General features: G+C 40.4%; 1 protein-coding gene across 6 annotated transcripts in view; it reads right to left on the minus strand.

Moving 5' to 3' along the window:
* The window catches only part of tjap1 (tight junction associated protein 1 (peripheral)), a 155632-nt gene that overhangs the window by 76653 nt on the left and 57337 nt on the right, over window positions 1-21642 (minus strand). For 3 of the 6 annotated variants that reach the window (NM_001365539.1, XM_068212900.1, XM_073919796.1), the window contains exons 3-4: window positions 13333-13392; window positions 3025-3216 (exon numbers count right to left, since the gene is read on the minus strand). In NM_001365539.1, coding sequence (NP_001352468.1) covers window positions 3025-3180 — 156 coding nt within the window. In that variant the 5' untranslated portion in view covers window positions 3181-3216; window positions 13333-13392. Of the gene's footprint in view, window positions 1-1788; window positions 3217-13332; window positions 13393-21642 lie in introns of all 6 variants that reach the window. The other 3 variants (XM_068212899.2, XM_021480930.3, XM_073919795.1) reach the window with 1 other exon arrangement.

The following is a 21642-nucleotide window of genomic DNA, read 5'->3' on the forward strand; positions in this document are numbered from 1 at the left end:
GCTTCAGTGAGTAACCTTAGGCTGCAGGGTGATATGACTGGGGCTAAATTAAAAACTTTGCTCTGATTCTGAACTTATTTTATATGTGGCTACAAAACAATTCCTAAATGTTAAAGCATCTTATTTTTAGCCAGACTACACACCACACACTAGCTGATTAGTGGAGAGGAGACTAATTATGATAAGGGGATGGTTAGGAGGCTATGACGGACAGAGGCCAGTGGGCAAATCTGGCCAAGAAGCCGGGGTTACACCCCTACTCTTTTTCAAAAGACATCCTGGGATTTTTTAATGGCCACAGAAAGTCAGGACCTTGGTTTAAAGTCTCATCTAAAACAGGGGTTCTCAAACTTTTCAGCTCGCGACCCCCAAAATAACAATGCCAGTGGCTCGCGACCCCCAATATCCTCTGAGGTAGTTATAAATACAGAAACTTTGCATGCAATGGCGCACACACACCAAAGACCAAAGTTTATTCTTCATAGATTTTTTTAATGGATGTTAGGGCTATCTATATCTATCTATATCTATCTATAATATCAAACTGCTGCATCTGAAGCTATGCTGTGTCTTTAATATAATGTAATTACCCCAACGATCGCAATTGAATAGAACTAGTAACTATTAGCTACTATATTAACTATATAATGTAGTATATAGTAATTATAAATTACTATTTTTTCTAGGTTATGGATAAAATATGGAAATTCTTATGGTTTAATAAAAATAAATAGATATTTGTAAATCATCAGGCAACCCCCTTTCATTGTCCCATGACCCCTCGGGGGGTCCCGACCCCCACTTTGGGAACCATTGATCTAAAAGACGGTGCTCAGTGAGCAGTATAGAGTCCCCATCAATATACTGGGGCGTTAGGACCCACACAGACTGCAGGTTGAGCCCTCTGCTAGTCTCTCTAACACCACTTCCGGCAGCATATATGTTCCCATTAGGTGATATCATTAAAAAAAAAACATTAAGTTAGAACTTCTATGTCATAACATAGAAACATATGTTGTCATGAATTTCTGATAATATAGCTCTTTTTTTACACTGCAGTACCGGCAAAAATTCACACACTGGGGCAGGTATCAGTGTTATAAATGGCCTTTTTGTTGCCTAATTAATGTCAGAAAGGCAATAAAGCAAACAAAAAAACATTTTTAAAAAAGCAGGGAAAGCATTTGACAATCTCCTTTGCCAAACAGGTCAATATGCACATGCCTAGTGAAGCTATAAAAATCGCTCTGACAGCCTGTTTTTTTCAACCAGCTAAATGGCCACTGTATCCCACTGAGCTGAAAATGGCAATGCCTTTTAAACATTTGTCAAATGTAGAGGAACCTTGTAAACAATGCTGTTGTTTGAAGACTAATTCTGTATTTCCTCGTTGACGAATGAAAATCTGTGATCCAAATAAAACTGCCAAGGGCAAAGTTCATGAAACTGTTGCCAAAGTGATGGGGGTTTTAGTTCAGAGCAAAACATCATTTGAGAAGAGTGAGATGAGGACACTGGCCATTATGCTGACAGAATTAAGGAAAGTTCAACATCAAAATTTACTTTAATTGTACTGAAACAAGCAGAATCAACATTCTTTAAAATCCCTGAAGTACAACTGACATGAGGGTAAATAAATGAAAAGAAAAGATAGCTAAAGATAACTAAACTGCTATTAACAAAACATTTGGTTTGAAAAGCGCAATGATATTCAGGGACAAGAATTAAAAGGGTAGATTTCAATGCAAAAGCGAACATTCATGCAATAAAAATGAATCAATCACATACCTTGATTTGTGATAATATAGTAAAGGCAGTCACTTGTGATAAAGACGTTTTCTCACTCTCCACACGAATAGTGGGAATCTCACCCTTTGGCAACCCTGATTTGTCTACACTGTCCTTCTGCAGGGTTCGGTTCTCTATATGGGGAACCTGGAGCTGATCCCCCAGTGGAGTCCTGTCATCCCATTCGGAATCATCGCTGCCCCCCACCCGACTGTAAATTGGGCCTTCAGCTTTAGGTCGGGCTCCTTCCCGATGGGGATCAACATGCTGCTTTTCTGGCACTCTCTCTGGACTATCACCCGGGATGTGCCATGTCTTGGGTCTTCCTTCCTTTGATTGTCTGCTTGTTCTGCTATGCTGAGTGGCCCACTCATCCCAAGGTCTGCACCTTTCTTGTTTTTTCTCATGATGGTCTTTGAATTCATACTGTTGAGGATTGTGCTGCTTGGTCTGTGTGGACCTTGGAAGGTTCCCGCGCAACATCTTTAGATTGGCAGGGCTTAGGACCCGGTAGGTGATTTCATCTACAAACTGTGAAAATTTCACCTTTTCCTCAAGCCGCTGCATTTTCCAGTCTGGTAGCATGGAGCTTGGAGATATAGATGATGTGGAAGTTCCATGTCCCATGGGAGAGACTCGTACCCCCTTCTCCCTGTCCAAGGACATGCTTTTGGGCTTCCTGCTTCTTCCACGACTTTGTGCCTTGTCTAACATTTCTGCCGACTTAGACTTGCGCAGACTGTCAGAAAGGCAAACTCCCAACTGGTGAGACTGCTTAAGAATGCCCTTGGGTGGATGGACATGCATCTGAGATGCCGGAAGCGGTGGACGCTTCTCTTCTCTCGGAACAAGTATTTCAGCTTTCTCTTTGAAGACCAGGGAACGCTCCGCACTTCTGCTGGAATGTGATGGAGAGCTGCCTCGGATGCACTGCTGGGAACTGCTCGAGGAGGCAAGATCATCATCAGCAGAAAACACCAGCAGGTCATCACTATGACTGATGAAACGGTTCATTTTTTGTTGTCGAAGATGCTTGGGAGGAAGTCTCATAACAAGAGAACTGTGGCTGAAGATCCGTGGTGGAGGGAGAACACTGAGTTCTAGGCTAGAAAGGCTTGAGACTTCCAGTTCGCTGTCGGATGCTTGCGACCATGAAGATCTCTCAGGACTCTGCGGATGAGGGCCTGTAAACCGTGTACGCTGCAAAACAGGTGCATGATTTCGGGGGAAAATTACCTGGCAGGGGTCAGGCTGGGCTGACGTTGCAGGGTTGGCGGATGGCAAGGCACTCCCGCTAACATCCTCTCGAAATACTGGCACAGTGTGACGCGTCTCGCGGTGCTGCGGAGGTGCCTTTCGGTAAGGTTTCCGGGCAGGTGCAGCACTCGTCATTCTGGAAGATCAGTGTGCTTCCACACACCGTTAGTCCTGCCGAGAGAAAACCATGAGAATCCAAAGTTGCAGTAGCCTTCAGTGCAAAAAAGACAGTCCTTTCTACTCTCTTTCCCCCTGTGCCACCCTGCCTCTTCCTCCCCGAGCGCCAACGCCAGAAAAGCAGTTTGAATCAATAGGCTTTGATGAGAGCCATACAACTGGGCGGCTGAAATGCAGCAGCCAATAAAAACAACTATGGCTGTAAAAAGACAGCTGGAGCTGATGGCCTGCTAAAAAAGCCTACTTAACTATACTCCTATTTGAAGCAGGATGCTTATTATAATCTGTGTGGTAAAGAGAGGAAAGATGAGAATAAGGGAGGAAGGAAAAAGAGATACTGGATATAGGCTGGGACGGACACAAATATAGAGGCACGAGGGAGGGAGAGGAAAAAGTGGACTTGTTCTGAAGCGGGCGATTGATTACATGTTGGAGTGTGTTTCCAATAAACAAAGTGTTAAACCACTGGCTGCATGACTCTTATTGATCACAGGAAGCTATGTTTAGAATGGGAAAAGGGTGTGTGGTTTGGATCCAATCACTTACAGAGGCATATTTTCACTGTCAATCAAAACATACTTAAGTTAAATTCAATTCAGTGTTAGTTTTCCCTGATGTGTAACACACAGATGAGCCATTTTAGTCATTCCGTAAATCACACACGTTTGCTTTTTTTTGTTGAAATAATTGTGTAGTTTATAATTGTGTAGCTGAATGATTGAAATAATTCTGTAGCCAGGTTTCTCTGAGAAATACCCTAACATTTCAACCCCATTATAAAATTTACAATGGCTTAACTAAAATATCTTACAAATCTTTATGTTTATGGTTTGTGTGTGTGTGTGTGTGTTACTAACAATAGTTGGTGCTTGAAGTACTGCTAGTATCTGACATAAAAATATTATGAAATCAAAAGCAAAAGATGGATCATGAATGGATCAGAATGGCCACTGTTGAGAATTTAGTGATTTCAGTCTCTATCCGGGTCACGGCACCAAGTTTTTTGAGAATAGGGATGGGCGATGCATCGAAAAGTAATCAAAATCGACATTCAGAACATATATTCGGTCTAACATTTACAGGACGATTTTTTTTCAATTACTTTCCCTACGTGTCATGTGACCCCGCTCTGTTAAAGGCTGATTTTTACTTCTGGTACGGTATGATTCGGTATGCTTTTATGGTCGTTTCCACTGTCCCTTTGACCATAAAAGCATACTGAACTGAACCATACAGTATCCCTCAGTGGAAACAGGCCATAACACAGGTCTCGAGTCTAAAATAAGTCTAAAACAAGTCTGATTTGAGATAGAGTCGTCCTGTCTATTATGTTTCAGGAGGGGTAGTGACTAAAGGTGGAGACCAATCTAAACAAAGCATCAAAATGAAGTACTGGAGTCAGCAAGGTAAACATTCCCCAGTCCTGATCGCAACAACTTAATAGTGCCAATTCAGATGCATAGACGTTAATTCAGTCAGCCATTTGAGACCATTCGATATTCAGCAAGTGCATAAAGACAAAGGTTAAAATGTCTTCAACACTTTCCCTGCTATAGTTTTTAATAAAATAACAATTCTAAGAACCAAAGAATAAACTTTTCAGTTCCTTTCACAATAGAACCAATTTTCACATATTGGTGATCAATACAACCTTGATATCTGGCTGCTTACAGCGTCATTCAAGAAAACTTTGTGACTCAAAAGGTTTGCATCCAGCATTCAACAATGGGTTCCCTGTAGTCAGTGCATTACAGGAGGGTAAACACACAATAGCAAGCCATGGTGAGATTTTTCAGATTGTCCCACTCTTCCTCGATCTCACTTTCCTCTGTATTTATGTGGTTATTTTTAAAGTTTCTGACTGGTAAAATGGGCAAAATGAAGAGAGAATCGGCTGGTGTGTCTCAGTGTGGTGCCGATAAGAAATCAATGGCGTTCCCTGTGCATGCTGCTAATGTGCTGCAGGGCTCAGGCTGGGACACACACATACGCACACACGCGCACGTGAGGGGGGTCACTGCCAAAATGTGCCACATATTGGCAGGCTGATTTTCCCTCTTGACGTCACACTCTGCCCACAATGCACAATCACACCAGGTCTACACAACCAAACAAAGCGAGCAGAACTAGACGGGTTTGTAAAATCAGATTCAATAGGCAGCAGACTTTCAGTTCAGATGAGGTCGCTGCTTAAAGTTTCACACAAGATCTTTTCATCTTATCTGAGCAGGCATCTTATCTCTATATTTTGTCCGCAAGTTCAAATTCCAACAACACCAACAATTAAAGAAACGTAATTCATATATTCTAATATTGGAAATAACGAACTTGCACGCAGAAAAGATGCTATATGTGAACAGCCCGCTGCTACAGTTAATCCAGTGTGCGTGCATATTATCCTTGGTGTAGCTAAAAGCTTGGAACTTTAAACTAGCGCAAAGGTGGCATAACTTTGTTTAGTTGCAGCAGTTTCATTCCGTGCAACAGAAATGTGGCATTGAGAGGCCTTTAAGCTTAAGTATCCAAATGCTTTCGGCTGCTCGCGCCACTCGCTTAATGTCAGGTGACTAACGCTCTGCGCAGACTTTAACTGCAGCATGTGGTTTATTGAGCAGACGCACGTCACTTCATAATTATAGCGGCCGTTTTTCGACTGAACTAAATTTATTTTTGATGTTTTGGTCACACTATATGGAGGGCCGGAACAAATTGTCTCGCGGGCCGCCGATTGAATAGACCGGCTCTATGGTTTCGCTACATGTGGACAGCGTCACATCACGTTTGTCGCAAATTACGTGACTTCACTCGGACAGAGAAGCTTGGCTGGATGCATCCGGCCTGAACCAATCTAGGATTTTTTCCAGCTGTGGCAGCAGGCCTTTTTTTTCACAGATCTACCAACTACCTGTGGCGTTTTTTCAATGACAAATGTCGTGAGCGCAGTATTAGAAGTCGACATTTATATAATAGCCTACGAGTATGCGGATCTCTTTGCTTGCTCGCCCATTTCCTCTGCTCGTGCACAGAACTTCTTGCACGCCTCCTCAAATATAAGCCGCTTCAAGAGCGTGCAGATCTTCTTGTGCGCTCTCAAATAAACGCTGCTAAAAAGCAATTTAGTGCGTTTATGTAACGAGTATGTCTCCAACATTTATTAGATTTGCTAGGAAAATTTATGAATGTCTTCAATAGACCTACAGAGCGACATTAATGCGTCCTGAAGTAAAGTGAAACGGTTATATGTCGTGTTTGCTGGCCTCACGCACCTGTCTGTCAGTCAGCACGCCACCTTAAAGGGTAAACAAATGACGCACAGCACTACTACGGATACAGAAAAGTTTGTGCTGTTATGATTCACTTACCCTTTAATACGTTTTGGTGCAATTATTATTACCCGTTATTAAAAAAATAAAATGTTTTGAATGAGAAGCTGTAATGTAGCCATGGCGGGATCAATTTTGGCGCGACATCCCGCCATGGAAGAATGAATGTAGCGGAAACCATGTATATTTATGCTTTTTTTTTGAGTCAAACACTTTGGACATAGCTTGAACAAAATTTAAGACCTTAAGGGCCTTAATTTTTTTCATAATTGATTGATCAGCTTTTAATACTTTAAGACATCGCGGACACCCTGATTTAAAGACTCAAAGACGAACTATTCATGAGGTGTTTAACTGGTAATAACTGTAATTAATGCAACATTAACTTGAAACCTCAAGGTATTTGATTAACAATATTTTGGTCATTATTGTAAACATAAGTGTTTATATGTGAAATCTAAACCATTATCTTTGTTTTCAATGAAAACTTGAATATCTCTAACAGAAGCGTAGCTGAAGATTCACACATTAGCATTGATTCATCCATACGTCTACATATCTGTCAACCTAATCAACCAATAAAATGGCAATACCCCATTACCATTAGCTGTTAATCCACTCATCTTCAAGTTTTTCAAGATGTAGGTCAGAATCAGCAGAATCAGTTTTATCTGAAACTGTTTTAGCTAGAAATTTAAGGCATGAGGGTTAGTAATTTAATATCAAATCTTCATGTTTGAGTGTCCTATCACTTTAAGCCCTTTAAGTATAACGCCAGTGAAAGTGAATTTTCCTGCAGACTATCAAGAGCTCCAAAATAGAAAGAGCCGAGTAATACAAATGTGTTCAGGGAGATTCAGGCAGCTTGTCCTTTTTGAACAAGGTTTTCTTGTACCTTCTGAATTTTACAAAAGTCGAGGGCAAAAGGCCTGAAGACTTTTGTTGCTAGTCACGCAAGGGCTGAAAAGCAAAGAGCTAAGTCTTATATCAAACACCATACCTCTGAACATTCAGAAATAAATTTATTTTGAGATTTAAAGGTGACATTTAGGGATGCTTTGATCGATCGGCCAGAGATCGATATCGGCCGCTAATTACATTTTATGATTCGATCGGTACTCGTCGATCTGGCTGATCTCATGAACCGATCGCAAGTGTTTGTTTACATGTTTACACACAGATGAAGACACACGTGCACTCATCAGCAGTGCTACAACATGTGCAGAGGTAAACGATGCGTGGGGGAGTGAGTGATCACTGTGTTCACGTCACAACAGCTTAAATATAGTTTATACAGTCTATTGAAGCAAGAGTTACAGGTGTCCTTATATCGGTGGCACGGTGGTTCAGTGGTTATCAACGTCGTCTCACAGCAAGAAGGTTGCTGATTCGACTCCCGGCTAGGTCAATTGGCATTTCTGTGTGTAGTTTGCATGTTCTCCCTGTGTTGGTGTGGATTTCCTACGGGTTTCCCCCACAGTCCAAACCCAGCAGGCACAGGAAGTCAACATGACGTCAGATTGATGTTGTGCCCTAACATTCTGGGACAATGCATTTTGTTTGGAAATGAAAATCAGGTTGACTTCAGAACCATCAGGCTGACACCAATGTCCAACATAAGACAGACGTTGCAGTTTGGTTAATGTCCAACGCAACATAAATATTACAGCTTGACGTTGTGTGGACGTTACCACTATGACGTCTATCAGACATTAGATTTTGGTTGCCATACCTAACAAATAAATGTCAGTATTTGACATCAATATCACGTTGGTTTAAGATGTTGATTTGATGTTAGATATTGGTCACTTTCCAAAAAAAAACTAAAACCAACCAAATATCAACGTCATTTCACATCAGTATTGGACGTCAAAGTAATGTTGTCCTTAAACGCTGATGACCAAAACCTAATCTAATATTAACGTCTTTTGACATCTCTGCTGGGAAGACATGCACTATAGGTAAATTGGATGAACCAAGTTAGCCATAGTGTATGTGAATGTAAAAGGGTATGGGTGTTTTCCAGTACTGGGTTGCAGCTGAAAGGGCATCCGCTGCGTAAAACATATCCCGGAATAGTTTGTGCTTAATACTGCTGTGGCGACTCTGCTGTGGCTACCACCTGGTACCTCAAAGGTGTATATTAGTACCTACAATTTTTGTAACTTTTTAGGTACTAGTGCATACCCTTGAAGTATTAATATGGACCCTATAGTTACAAATATAGTTACCACCCCAGTGACCACTCTTGTACCTTTATTTTTGAGAGTGTGCGCACTTTATTCCAACATCACCTGTGATACTAACAGGTAAACACCTGCTGTTCAAATAAAAAACCCAGACTAAACTGCACCTGACAGCGTGCCTTGTTTTAACAAACAAGAGAGTCTCTGTCCTAACATGCTCAGGTCTCACCATTTGTGAATCAAAAAGGTGCATCTGACTGCGATTCCAACTCTATCAGGAGTCTAATCAAAGCTGCTTTCTGACACTTTTAAACACTGCGAGCCCTAAACAGTTTTACGGCTAAGCTTTCTATTTGTCATGACAGAACTAATGACTGTGGGTGAGGGTTACAGCTCTATGTGAACAGACGGGATGGAATTACAGCACACAGTGACCTTCACACCATCACATGCCCACACAGATGCCGCTTCGCTTCATTTCTGTGGAATCTGACATTGTACATGCAGAATGTGCACATAATGAAACTGCTTCAGTTTAACCTTCCCGCGCACCGCAGATAAATCAACTCTCCAAAGTCAGCTCCGATGGGGAATTTTTGACAGAAACAAAATAGAATATATAATTGAATAAAATTTCTTAATAACATTGCTATTAGAAAAGGCAGAATAATGACGATCAACAGCAGCGGAAAAAAAAAATTATAAATAAAATCTAATAAACGCTAATGTTTCTATAACTTTCTGAAATTACAGCTACGAAAAAAATAAAGAGACCACTTGAATATTTTCCTAGGTGTGTGTTTGAGTAAAATGCTAACATCTGTTTTATTTGACAAATATCTTATCAAAATACTATTTTTCCTCTCTGATTTTGAGAATAATTTACAGTTATGGTTGGGTTTAGAGCAGGGGTGTCCAAACTCGGTCCTTATTTCAGCGAGATTTTAGCTCCAACTTGCCTCAACACATCTGCAAGGACGTTTCTAGAGAGCCTAGTCAGAACTTGATTAGCTGTGTCTGATTAGGGTTGGAACTTAACTTTGCAGGCCACCGGCACTCCAGGACACAGTTTTGGCACCCCTGGTTTAGAGGTAGCGAGTAGGTATGGATTACATTCTCCAACAAAAATTTAGTTCCAAGATCAACATAGATGTTAATCCAGGATTGCCTTGTACTGGGCAAAATCATGACAAGCCTATAGTCTTTGCCCATATACAGTATAAATAAATCTTTTTTTTTTTTAACTGCAACAACTGTGTTAGACTTTTAAATAACATTATTTATTTTTTAACATGCTTCTGATATATTTTGACATGCTTAAAAGCATCCAAGCTAAATATTCCCCACCAAGAGCGAGAAAAATGGATTGCATTCAGTACACAACAGGACAGCCCACAGTCTGCATACTTGTGAAGCAGCCAACGAGAAGTCCATTCCTGGCACCTCACACACTTCCTCTAAAAGAGGAACACACACACACTCTCACTTTCTCTGCTGCTTCAGAAACAGATCACTCTCAATTCCCAGATGACCTGCATATCAGATGATACAAGCCTGGCAAAACAGCCTGGATAAATAAATCCAGCTTGTACAGAGGACTGGCAGCATGTGTCATCCTGTGGGCCTTCACCTGTGGGATTTGCTCTTGTATTTGTACCTGGGCTGGTTGAAAGTCATGAAACATGAAGTGCACAACAACATATATGTCTGTCTATACCAGGGGTGTCCAAACTCGGTCCTGTAGGGCCGATGTCCTGCTGAGTTTAGCTCCAACTTGCGTCAACACACCTGCCAGGAAGTTTTCTAGTACATCTAGTCAGAGCTTGATTAGCTGGTTCAGGTGTGTTTGATTAGGGTTGGAGCTAAACTCACCAGGACACCGGCCTTCCAGGACCGAGTTTGGACACCCCTGGTCTATACAGTTGAAGTCAGAATTATTAGCCTCCTGTATATTTTTTGAAGATTTCTAGACATACCATTGTAATAACTCATTTCTAAACAGTTAATATCTCATTTATTTATACATTTAAATTTATTTAACTAATTTATAATACACACACACACACACACACAAACACACGTACAACAGTTCCAGGCCCGGATTGGCTAATCGGGAGGACCGGGAGAATTTCCGGTGGGCCAGGTCCGTTTTTTGACCGCGAGGGCCAGTGTCCCTCGCTGCTTGCACTCTCAGCAGTCGCACTTTTTTCATTTATTTATTTATTTGACCATAGCCTCACTCTTTTATTCATTATTTTGCCGCAGCTTCGCTCTTTTGATTTGTCTTCTCGCAGGCAGCTCTATGAGCAAATTGAAGCCTGTAGGTTAATGAGGTAACTATTATTCGACCCCAAACAGCAGCACCTTAGTGAATATACAAATTCAAATAATTAATATTAATGAATATTACACCTGCTCAATGAAAATCAGATGATTCACTACATTAATAAATCAAAAAAGATTAAGCTATCAATATAAAGTAAGACCGGCATACCAGCGTCATTGTGGTCCAGGGGTCAGCACGTTGCGTCACGACGCTGCTGATCCGAGTTCGAACCTCACCCGAGTAAATTATTATTATTATTGTCATTTTTAGACATATAATACTGTTTGGTTTACTTATGTGGGTGTACATATTTTATGTACACCCACATTCAATTTTGCACAGAATATATATTCAGATATTGCAGTAAAGGACATTGTGATGTTTTAAAGACTAGTGTTGAAGATTTAGCTCCCCTTTAATGTTCACATATTTAAAAAAATCATTTTAAGTTGTAAAGCAGTTATTTTCTTGAAAAAGACATGATAATGTCATTAGAAACTGAATTGGAAATGACCTTATTTTAATATAGTCAGTCGTGAACTGAGGTGGGCCGGTCTAAGGCTTGAAACTCCAGGGCTGAAAAGGAGTCCCACTCTGGCCCTGAACAGTTCTGTCTGGTTCTAGAATCTGATTGGCTGATAGTGTGCGGTATTCTGCAATAACATCACTCATTCAACTTCTTCATCCTTCTGTTTGTAAAATATTGCTATTGGACAACATAATTTACTTTGAGGCTTTTTTTTTGGAGAGAATTTAGTTGTTTAGATTTTAGCCTATTTTTAAATATTTTCAATTTCGGGAATACAGTGTTTTGGTAAACATAAGCCTGTCATACTGAGCAGACGCAAAGATAATTGACCACATAATAAGCCCTCAAAGGAAAAATACTCAGCGTAATTGTAAACTACAGCTGATCAAATCATTATAAAACTGGTAAGTGACGTTCTAAGTCGATCTCTCTCTTTTGTATGTTGTAGTGCTGTATTTATACCATAGTAATCTAACAGTGTTTGCTTTGCTTTGACTTTTTCAGGGTTAATTATTGTGATCTTCCGATTGCGACAAAGAAATACTGGGATATCTCAGTAGACTGATGGCATTTCATGCCGTTCAGCCTTATAATCTTAAAATGTAAGCAAAATCAACTAAAAACAGTGATCAGTCTTTAGACATTACGCCAGAGAATCATTCAAACACTAGCTTTAAAGTCATGATGGAGAATTAGTAACGGCTTTTGCTGTTTTGAGATCAGCAACAGATGTGACTTGGCGGTAGAAATTAGTTCCTCGTACAAAAACATTTGTGAGACTCTGTGTTTGATTTTCTTTTTATATAGACGATTATGCCATTGAGTAACAATGCAATATCACACTCATAACAGAGAGATATAGTTTTGTATCGTCACCGGTAAGACACTAAGGCACTGGGCCTGCAGCCTCATGCCAACGCACGCCTCCCACTAGTGCCAATATAAAGCCATATCGCACTGCTACTCGTGTGATATCATATTTACAGTATTCTTAGGAAACATTTTGATATTGTTTGCCCCAAGCACATTATTAAAATACTGTCATTTACTATGTTTATTAAAAATATTTTAAGTTGTCAGCGCAATAACCTAGTGTTTAGCACGCTGACATATGATGCAGTAGCACCTCAGGGCGTCCCGAGTTTGAATCCTGGCTCGAGGACATTTCCCAACCCTACCCCCTCTCTCTCTCCTATTTCGTTTCCTGTCTGAAATACTGTTTTGTCCTCTCAATAAAGGCAAAAAGGCCAAGAATAATTATATAAATATTAATTATACCCCATTTAGTAAGATACATTACTTTGAAAGTAGCATAATTACATATTCAAGCAGTTTCAAGCACTTTTCAAATATTGAAATATAGATTAAATAAAAAAAATCTAGATAAAAAAAATCAAGCATTTTCAAGCACTTCCAGCACCCGTATGAACCCTGCATTTATTTTGACTATAATCTGTCACAGCATAACAGACAACAACGTGAAAGAGTTGACAGGAAAAAGAGAAAAGCATCGAGACTGGTGGAAAAAAAAAACAGTTTCTTTCTGGAACAGTTGGATGTGTGCGAATCTCTTTCATCGCGGCTGAACTGAACTGATGACTATAGGAGAACATCATAAGACACAAAACTGTGCATCACAAGAGACACGTCATCTTCTAATTAGAGCTATTTCTGGAGGCCAGTTGCAGATAAGCAAAACAAGGACGCGCAAACACAACAAATTATTTAGATGGTGTGTTTTCATACCCGAAACTGGAGCCGTTTTCAGCGGTGTCCTCATTCACAGGTCCTCAGGCCTGCAGCGTTCTGAAACGCACACAATTTCACTCGGTTACTGAAAGGTGATCTGAGCAATTCCAGAGTTATGGTGACACTTACATGACAAACTTACAACATCAATTCACATAGAAAGTACATGTTCACTTTATATTGAAACATCTGTTTATATTTTCCAAAACCAACCACAGAGGGCCCTATTATACACCCAGGTGCAAGACGTGTTTTACGCGATTTGCTGCTATTTTCAGACCAGCGCAACCGTAATTTTCATGTTTTGCACCATTGTTTAAAAAGCAAATCCATTTGCGCCACTTTGTGGACTATGGGTGTGCTGGTCAATAAAAGTGATGCGTTAAGGCACATTTTTGGGGCATTGCTATTTTGAGGAACTGATTGACCATTGACCAACTAAAAGCTGCTCTAAAGTCCAGCACAGAGCATGTTAGTTATGCGCCTATGCAGGTGTTTAACACACACAGGATGTACAGCAATTTTTTTGTGTTTATTCATTACAATTTGCATTTGTATAATGTTATTTTTATTAGCATTATAATACATTATATGCAAATTCACATTTGTTTTAATCATTAAACAGTAATCATCAATTAATCTGGTAGTGTTTCTTTGGCTTAATCATTTAATCATCATTAAAATAGAGCCCAGAGTTATCTAGGGCACAGAGTTATTATTTTAACATGAACATGAACATGCGTTGCGGGATGTGATCAAAAAAGTCTGTGAGTTTACAGTAACAGGCATGTGATCAGCCGAGGACAAAAAAGAAGGAAGACGTTTATCACTTTCACTTTCCTTTGGCGTAGTCCCTGCTGTTTAATTAATTTATTTTTTTTCCCCCAACTTTATTTATAGAATTGTTTTTTTAAATTTAGAAATATCACACATTTTAGAAGATTATTGTACATTTTGACATAGAGAGAGAGAAGTAAACAAGGATCTAAATGATTATGACTATTATTCACCCCCAGATATATTTACATTAAAAATAAAAAGTAAATAAAAATTAAACAACAACAACAGAAGAAATAAAATAAAATAAAATGCCAACCAACCATAACAATTGTTTATACACCAAACTAAAAGCCTGGTCTTGATGTCACATGAGATGTCACACAGCAGAGAAAAATTTCAAAATTAACTATCATCCAGTATGCAGGGAGTATACATTTCCATATATCCAAGGAGAGAGCCCCAGATTTTATAAAAGTTTTTAGAAGAACCCTTCAAACAGTGTCTGATTTGTTCCATTTTTATGAAGAGAAAAATGTCATTAATCCACATGGAGTGAGTAGGTGGAGCAGCTGACTTCCAATGTAGTAAAATACGGCGTCTGGCCAGGAGGGACACAAAAGCCACAAAATCTGCTTTGTATCGTGAACAGTGAACTGACAAAGGAAGTGTACCAAACAGTCCTGTTGTAGATACAGGTTTCTGCTGTTTAATTTTTTTATAATAATTGAAACTATATTTTTATAAATTTGTAAAATCATCTAAACTTATGAAGCTTTCAGGTATTACATTTTAGGTGCTGCTGAGGTCATTGTTTTCTGTTGATCAGCTGCAAGAAATAGAAGCTGTTCATAATATATCAATTTCAGGTGTTGGTTAAAACAAAAACTCCTTTTAATATGAAAAATATTTCTTCTATCATGTGCTGTTGCGTTTATTTAGAACACGAATTGAATTGAACCTTAAATTTAGGCTCTAGTCAGCCTTTATCCTATTGGTGTCATCAATCTGGCAACCTACACTTGCGTGTGTTTTGAATTAGAAGTGCAATACCTAGTTCAACCACTGGGTGTCAAACTTACATACTGCACATTTAACTATTTATTGAAACAGGTAGTTTGAATTAAAATTAAACTTTAATGTAGTTTTAATACCGATGTATAAATTACAGACACTATTTAAACTGCATGCTCATAATTCTGAAACATAATAAATATTTGAAATAGCAAAATGGTACTGATCAGGATGGCATACAGTTAGTGTAAAACATCACATCAGCAGCTGGTTTATGCATTCATAAACTTTCTCTATAAACTCCACATGAACCCCTGCTATTTTGTCTGCCATGAGACACACATCACAAGTTAAATGAATATTAATAACATAGCAGTTGTCATATTCACACACACACGGCCTTTTCGGATATCACTACTCGAAGCAATCCTTCTTCCTTTGGCTAATTAACAGAGAGGCTTCTCATTAGCGCTGTATCCGACAGGCGTCCTCCCTCACACCGCACACGGCTGAATGATGAACTCCAGTTCTGAGAAACATGAATGGCATTACAGTTCTTTTAGAGCAGAGGTTTGGACATGGGTCCCACATTAGACCTGTGACGATAAACTGTTTATCATGAGAAATCAGTTCTGTCTTTATCTCTATTTGAATCTTTGACAACAGATGGCGCTGTATGCTTTACAAACAGATGTACTAGCACAGCTAGCATGCACTTGCTTACAACTAACAAATTAATATCATGACCATATCATAAAAGCAAATTTAAATGATTCAGCCAACACAAGCGCTCTTCCTCAGAAGCATTTGAGTTAATGGTTAAAAAAAAACAGCCTTCAACGCCATCTGCTGATAAAACTAGCCTAGAGCACCATCTGCTGTTAAAAACTAGCCTAGAGCGCCGTCTGCTGTTAAAAACTAGCCTAGAGCGCCGTCTGCTCTTAAAAACCAGCCTAGAGCGACATCTGATGTTAAAAACTAGCTTGGAGCCCTATCTGCTGTTAAAAACAAGCCTAGAGCACCATCTGCTGTTAAAAACCAGCATAGAGCACCATCTGTTGTTAAAAAACAGCCTAGAGCACCATCTGCTGTTAAAAACTAGCCTTGAGCGCCATCTGCTGTTGAAAACCAGCCTAGAGCGACATCTGCTGTTAAAAACAAGCCTAGAGCACCATCTGCTGTTAAAAACCAGCATAGAGCACCATCTGTTGTTAAAAAACAGCCTAGAGCACCATCTGCTGTTAAAAACTAGCCTTGAGCGCCATCTGCTGTTGAAAACCAGCCTAGAGCGACATCTGCTGTTAAAAACCAGCCTAGAGCACCGTCTGCTGTTAAAAACCAGCCTAGAGCACCGTCTGCTGTTAAAAACCAGCCTAGAGCACCGTCTGCTGTAAAAAACCAGCCTAGAGCGCCGTCCGCTGTTAAAAACTAGCCTAAAGCGCCGTCTGCTGTTAAACACTAGCCTAGAGCACCATCTGCTGTTAAACACTAGCCTAGAGCACCATCTGCTGTTAAAAACTGGCCTAAAGCACCATCTGCTCTTAAAAACTAGCCTAGAGCATCATCTGCTGTTAAAAACTAGCCTAGAGCATCATCTGCTGTTAAAACTATCCTAGAGCACCGTCTGCTGTTAAAAACTAGCCTAGAATGCCATCCGATGTTAAAAACTAACCTATAACATTTTCAGCTGTTAAAAGCAAGGCTAGAAAAGTGTCTGGTGTTAAAAACAAGCCTAGAGCGCCTTCTGCAGTACAAATAATTAGCCCAGAGCACCATCTACTATTAAAAACTAGCCTAGAGCGCCATCTGCTGTTAGAAACCAGCCTAGAGCACCGTCTGCTGTTAAAAACTAGCCTAGAGCACCGTCCGCTGTTAAACACTAGCCTAGAGCACCATCTGCTGTTAAAAACTAGCCTGGAGCACAGTCTGCTGTTAGAAACTAGACTAGAGTGCAGTCTGCTGTTAAAATCTAGCCTAGAGTGCAGTCTGCTGTTAAAAACTTGCCTAGAGTGCCATTTGCTGTTAAAAACAAGCTTAGAGCCCTATCTGCTGTTAAAAACCAGCCTAGAGCGCCATCTGCTCTTAAAAACTAGCCTAGAGTGCCGTCTGCTGTTAAAAAAACAAGCTTAGAGCACCGTCTGCTGTTAAAAACTAGCCTAGAGCACCATCTGCAGTTAGAAACTAGACTACAGTGCAGTCTGCTGTTAAAAACTAGCCTAGAGCGCCATCTGCTGTTAAAAACTTGCCTAGAGTGCCATTTGCTGTTAAAAACAAGCTTAGAGCCCTATCTGCTGTTAAAAACCAGCCTAGAGCGCCATCTGCTCTTAAAAACTAGCCTAGAGTGCCGTCTGCTGTTAAAAAAACTAGCCTAGAGCACCGTCGGCTGTTAAAAACTAGCTTAGAGCACCGTCTGCTGTTAAAAACTAGCCTAGAGCGCCGTCTGCTGTTAAAAACTAGCCTAGAGCGCCGTCTGCTTTTAAAAAACTAGCCTAGAGCACCGTCAGCTGTTAAAAGCTAGCCTAGAGCGCCGTCTGCTGTTAAAAACTAGCTTAGAGCACCGTCTGCTGTTAAAAACTAGCCTAGAGCACCATCTGCTGTTAAAAACTAGTCTAGAGCACCGTCTGCTGTTAAAAACTAGCCTAGAGCACTGTCTGCTGTTAAAAACTAGCTTAGAGCGCCGTCTGCTTTTAAAAGTGCCCTAGAGTGCCTTCTGCAGTTAAAAACTAGCCTAGAATGTCATTTGCTGTCAGAAACTAGCCTAGTGCACAGTCTGCTGTTAAAAACTAGCTATATTTTTTATAAATGAGATAACCTGTCTGGAATGGCTTAAGGAAAACAGCTTTCACACACATCTTACAGTTGTGACACAATCCATGACCCACTCAAAACGCTTCTGCGACCCACTTTTGCGTCGTGACCCAACCCTTGAGAAACACTGTGATAGAGAATCAATGCAGACCGTGTCAGGGCACTAGTAAAGAAAGAGTTTGGTTATATATTAGACAATGTAAGGTCGGCTTTAATGACACCTGGTACGTGTTCAAGGTAATACAGATTTAGAAAAGATTAGATTAAAGATGCTGCACCACAGTAGAGAACAGAAAAGAGTTCAGATAATGTTATCAAATGTTACAACACTGCGGTTACAACATGGAATTCAAGCAATGTGCACTTTATCTTCCATAAACAGGGATGTAACATTAAAATGGTCAAACAAAAGTCATTTAATTTTCTTTAACAAAGTCAGCCTGTTTAATTTCATTTTATAATGCATAACTTTATCTGTAAACTAATTTGATTAGTTTTCTTTGCTTTAATTCTCAATTTATTCTCTATTTCCACCTGGGGATACTCTTCCCAAGGCCCTCAGACTATACAGCGCTACTGATTCGATCCAAGACCAGCGACGAGATGATCCCAAGGTTTCCATTATCCTGGACCAGGCCGTATCCTGAGCAGCTGCTGTTGTGGTCATGGAGAAGTGGAGAGCATGAGACTGATTCCTGTGACGCTCCAGGGACAGACGAGTCTTCGCTGAGGTCCAGCTTCCTGCCTCCGGCGCCTTGACTGCAGCTCTCCACAAGACGTTTGGCCATTGGAGAAATGGTCGTGCCCTACTGAGCCTGGTTTCTCTCTAGGTTTTTTAATTCTTCACTTTCGCCAATTGATGAAGTTTTTTCCTCGCCGCTGTGGCCACTGGCTTGCATGGTTCGGGATCTGTAGAGCTGCGCATCGATGGATTTGCTCTTCAGTGTTTGGACTCTCAGTAGTGACCATTAAACCTCACTGAACTGAGCTAAACTGAACTTAAACTCTGAAAACTGAACTACACTGTTTCAATTCACTATGATCTTCTATGTGAAGCTGCTTTGACACAATCTACATTGTTAAAGCGCTGTAGAAATAAAGGTGAATTCTATTGAAAAAACATATTTATTTCTTTGGTTGTTACCAATATCTGGTGAAAAGTCAACAGCACCTTTAGGAATGTATTTTCTGAGAAAATTGGTGACGTGTCCAATATTTACTTCCCCCGCTGTAATCTAGACAGATATTCCATGCTAATTTACTATTTTTGCAGTCTCGTTTTATTAAAAGTTTATTTTAAATAAGCAACAAACTAGCTCTTTATACATTACATATTCTTTCCATAACTCATGACCTTGGCGCATTGTCTTACCCTTCCAATGAAACCGCAATAATAAAACATTCATTCATTTTTTAATTTTTTTTTGGCTTAGTCCCTTTATTAATCCGGGGTCGGCATCGCGGAATGAACCGCCAACTTATCCAGCACGTTTTTACACAGCGGATGCCCTTCCAGCTGCAACCCATCACTGGGAAACATCCCCACACACTCATTCACACTCATGCACTACGGACAATTTAGCCTACCCAAATCATCTGTACCGCATGTCTTTGGACTGTGGGGAAAACCGAAGCACCTGAAGGAAACCCACGCGAACACGGGGAGAACATGCAAACTCCACACAGAAACGCAAACTGACCCAGCCGAGGCTCAAACCAGCGACCAGCACTACCTACTGCGTCACAGCGTCGCCAATAATAAAACATTCTGAATGCAATTACACATTAATCAAGGAGACGACTGGAGATGTTTTCAACTGTCAGTAAGTATTTCTGGTGGAAACATGCACTCGCTGACCTGAAAGCATGCAATATTAAAGAACTGTTATAAAGGTTGCTGTTTTTTTTCCAACAGTACTCATTGTCTGCTATGGATGAGAATGCTTCGCCACAAGATATGGCAGAGAATAACAAACTGAAGGCCTGTGGCAGTTAGCCATCCATGACAGTCAGCTGCTGCTCTGATACTGAGGGCCATTCACCTCCACTTCCCTCAAACACTACACATTTATCTGCTCCTACAAGAGACTGGAGGGGGGGGCGCTCTCATGTGTCATCATGACTTCCAATGTCTTTTTATTTATTTATAAATGATCGTGTCCTTAAAGCAAGTTTGTGTCATTCTAAAGAAAAATGTTGTGAACAGCAGTAATTTCCCTGACTCTTTCTTTTTGCAGACATTGGAAAGCAGAACGTATCGAAAAGTAGCGGGTAGCGGTACTGCAATAACAGTACATGTATAAGCCACAGAGGTGCAATACGTTTTATTTTTTTGTTCGTTTTTTTTTTTTTTTTTTCAAATTTAAACCAAAAACTTTGAATCCAAGATGAACCTATCTGAAAAAAATACTCATAATGATGGGAGTTGAGACAAGAGTGGAAAATGACAACAGTCAATAAGACTACTTCTATAGCACATTTCATACACAGTGGCAATTCAAAGTGCTTTACATAAACAGGAATAAAAGAGAAAAGTATAAATAAAATAAAAACAAATACTATAAATCAGTGTAGAGACAGTTTTTCCATATTCCAAAACACCGCTGTATCATATTTTCTCATTTTACTCGGGGACTTCCCCAATCGAAAAGTTAAGCTTTACAGTTTTTGGGCGTACTCACACTATGTACAGTTGCCTTGAACCGGGCATAAGCACGCTTGTCCCCCCTCCCGTCTCCCCAGACGGCCCGCACTCACATTACATTCGGGCCTGGGCATCCTTACGTCATTGATGATGCGCTGTTCAGTGAGCGCTCTCGCTCAGCACAGTAGAGATTTCTTTAGTAATATCGTTTTAGTTGTTTGATATGCAGTGACATGCAGTCAAATATTTAACTGAACAGATCAGCCACTTTTGACGCTCATTAACGATCATAAAGACCTCGTGCTGCAGGAATTCAGAGGTTTGCTTAAGGTGCAGCTGTCGTGCAGTGAGGGGTTTTACATTGAACAGTAAGAATGATTAATAAATCCATATCAATTAGTCCCTTAAAAGTCACGTCTCGTCTTCGGTTTCAGGCTCAGGCGCATTTTGAAGTGCACCAAGTGAACCACGCTCTGGCACACCTCTTCCAACCGGGCCAGGGCCGGCCAGGTTAACCATGCCCGAGCCCGATTCAGAGCACTCACACTTCTCAAACGATCCGGGAAACGGGCCTGGGCATAGTTCGGATAGCATAATGTGAGTACGCCTTTAATAACGCCTTTAACCTCCCCCCCCTCCCCTTAACAGATTATCTGTGGCGATTCACGTCTCAGATCTCACTTATTGTAATTACGCTGCTATTCCACAGAGACAGATCTACCAATATGTGATGGCCCAGGTTAAATCTTTTAGCTGCCCAATCAATTACAGTTTTTCCATTTTCCAAAACATGGGGGCATCATATTTTCTCACTTTACTCTTGGATTTCCCCATTCTGGTGATCACCACCCGTCTGTGGACTTTTTCGGTACCTATTAATCTATTGGACATCTCCAACAGATTAGATTTTTCACCTAGAACCGAAAAGTTAAGCTTTACTGCTCTAATTACGTGCCCCAATTTCAACTTCTTTCTGGAAGTTAATTGCACGGCCCTCGATTTTAAACCCCTCCCAAGAGTGAATCGCTTTAGCTAGCCAAACGTAATAAAAGGTCCTGATCTCA

The sequence above is a fragment of the Danio rerio genome, chromosome 13, assembly GCF_049306965.1.
Source record: "Danio rerio strain Tuebingen ecotype United States chromosome 13, GRCz12tu, whole genome shotgun sequence".
Classification (NCBI taxonomy): Eukaryota; Metazoa; Chordata; class Actinopteri; order Cypriniformes; family Danionidae; genus Danio; species Danio rerio.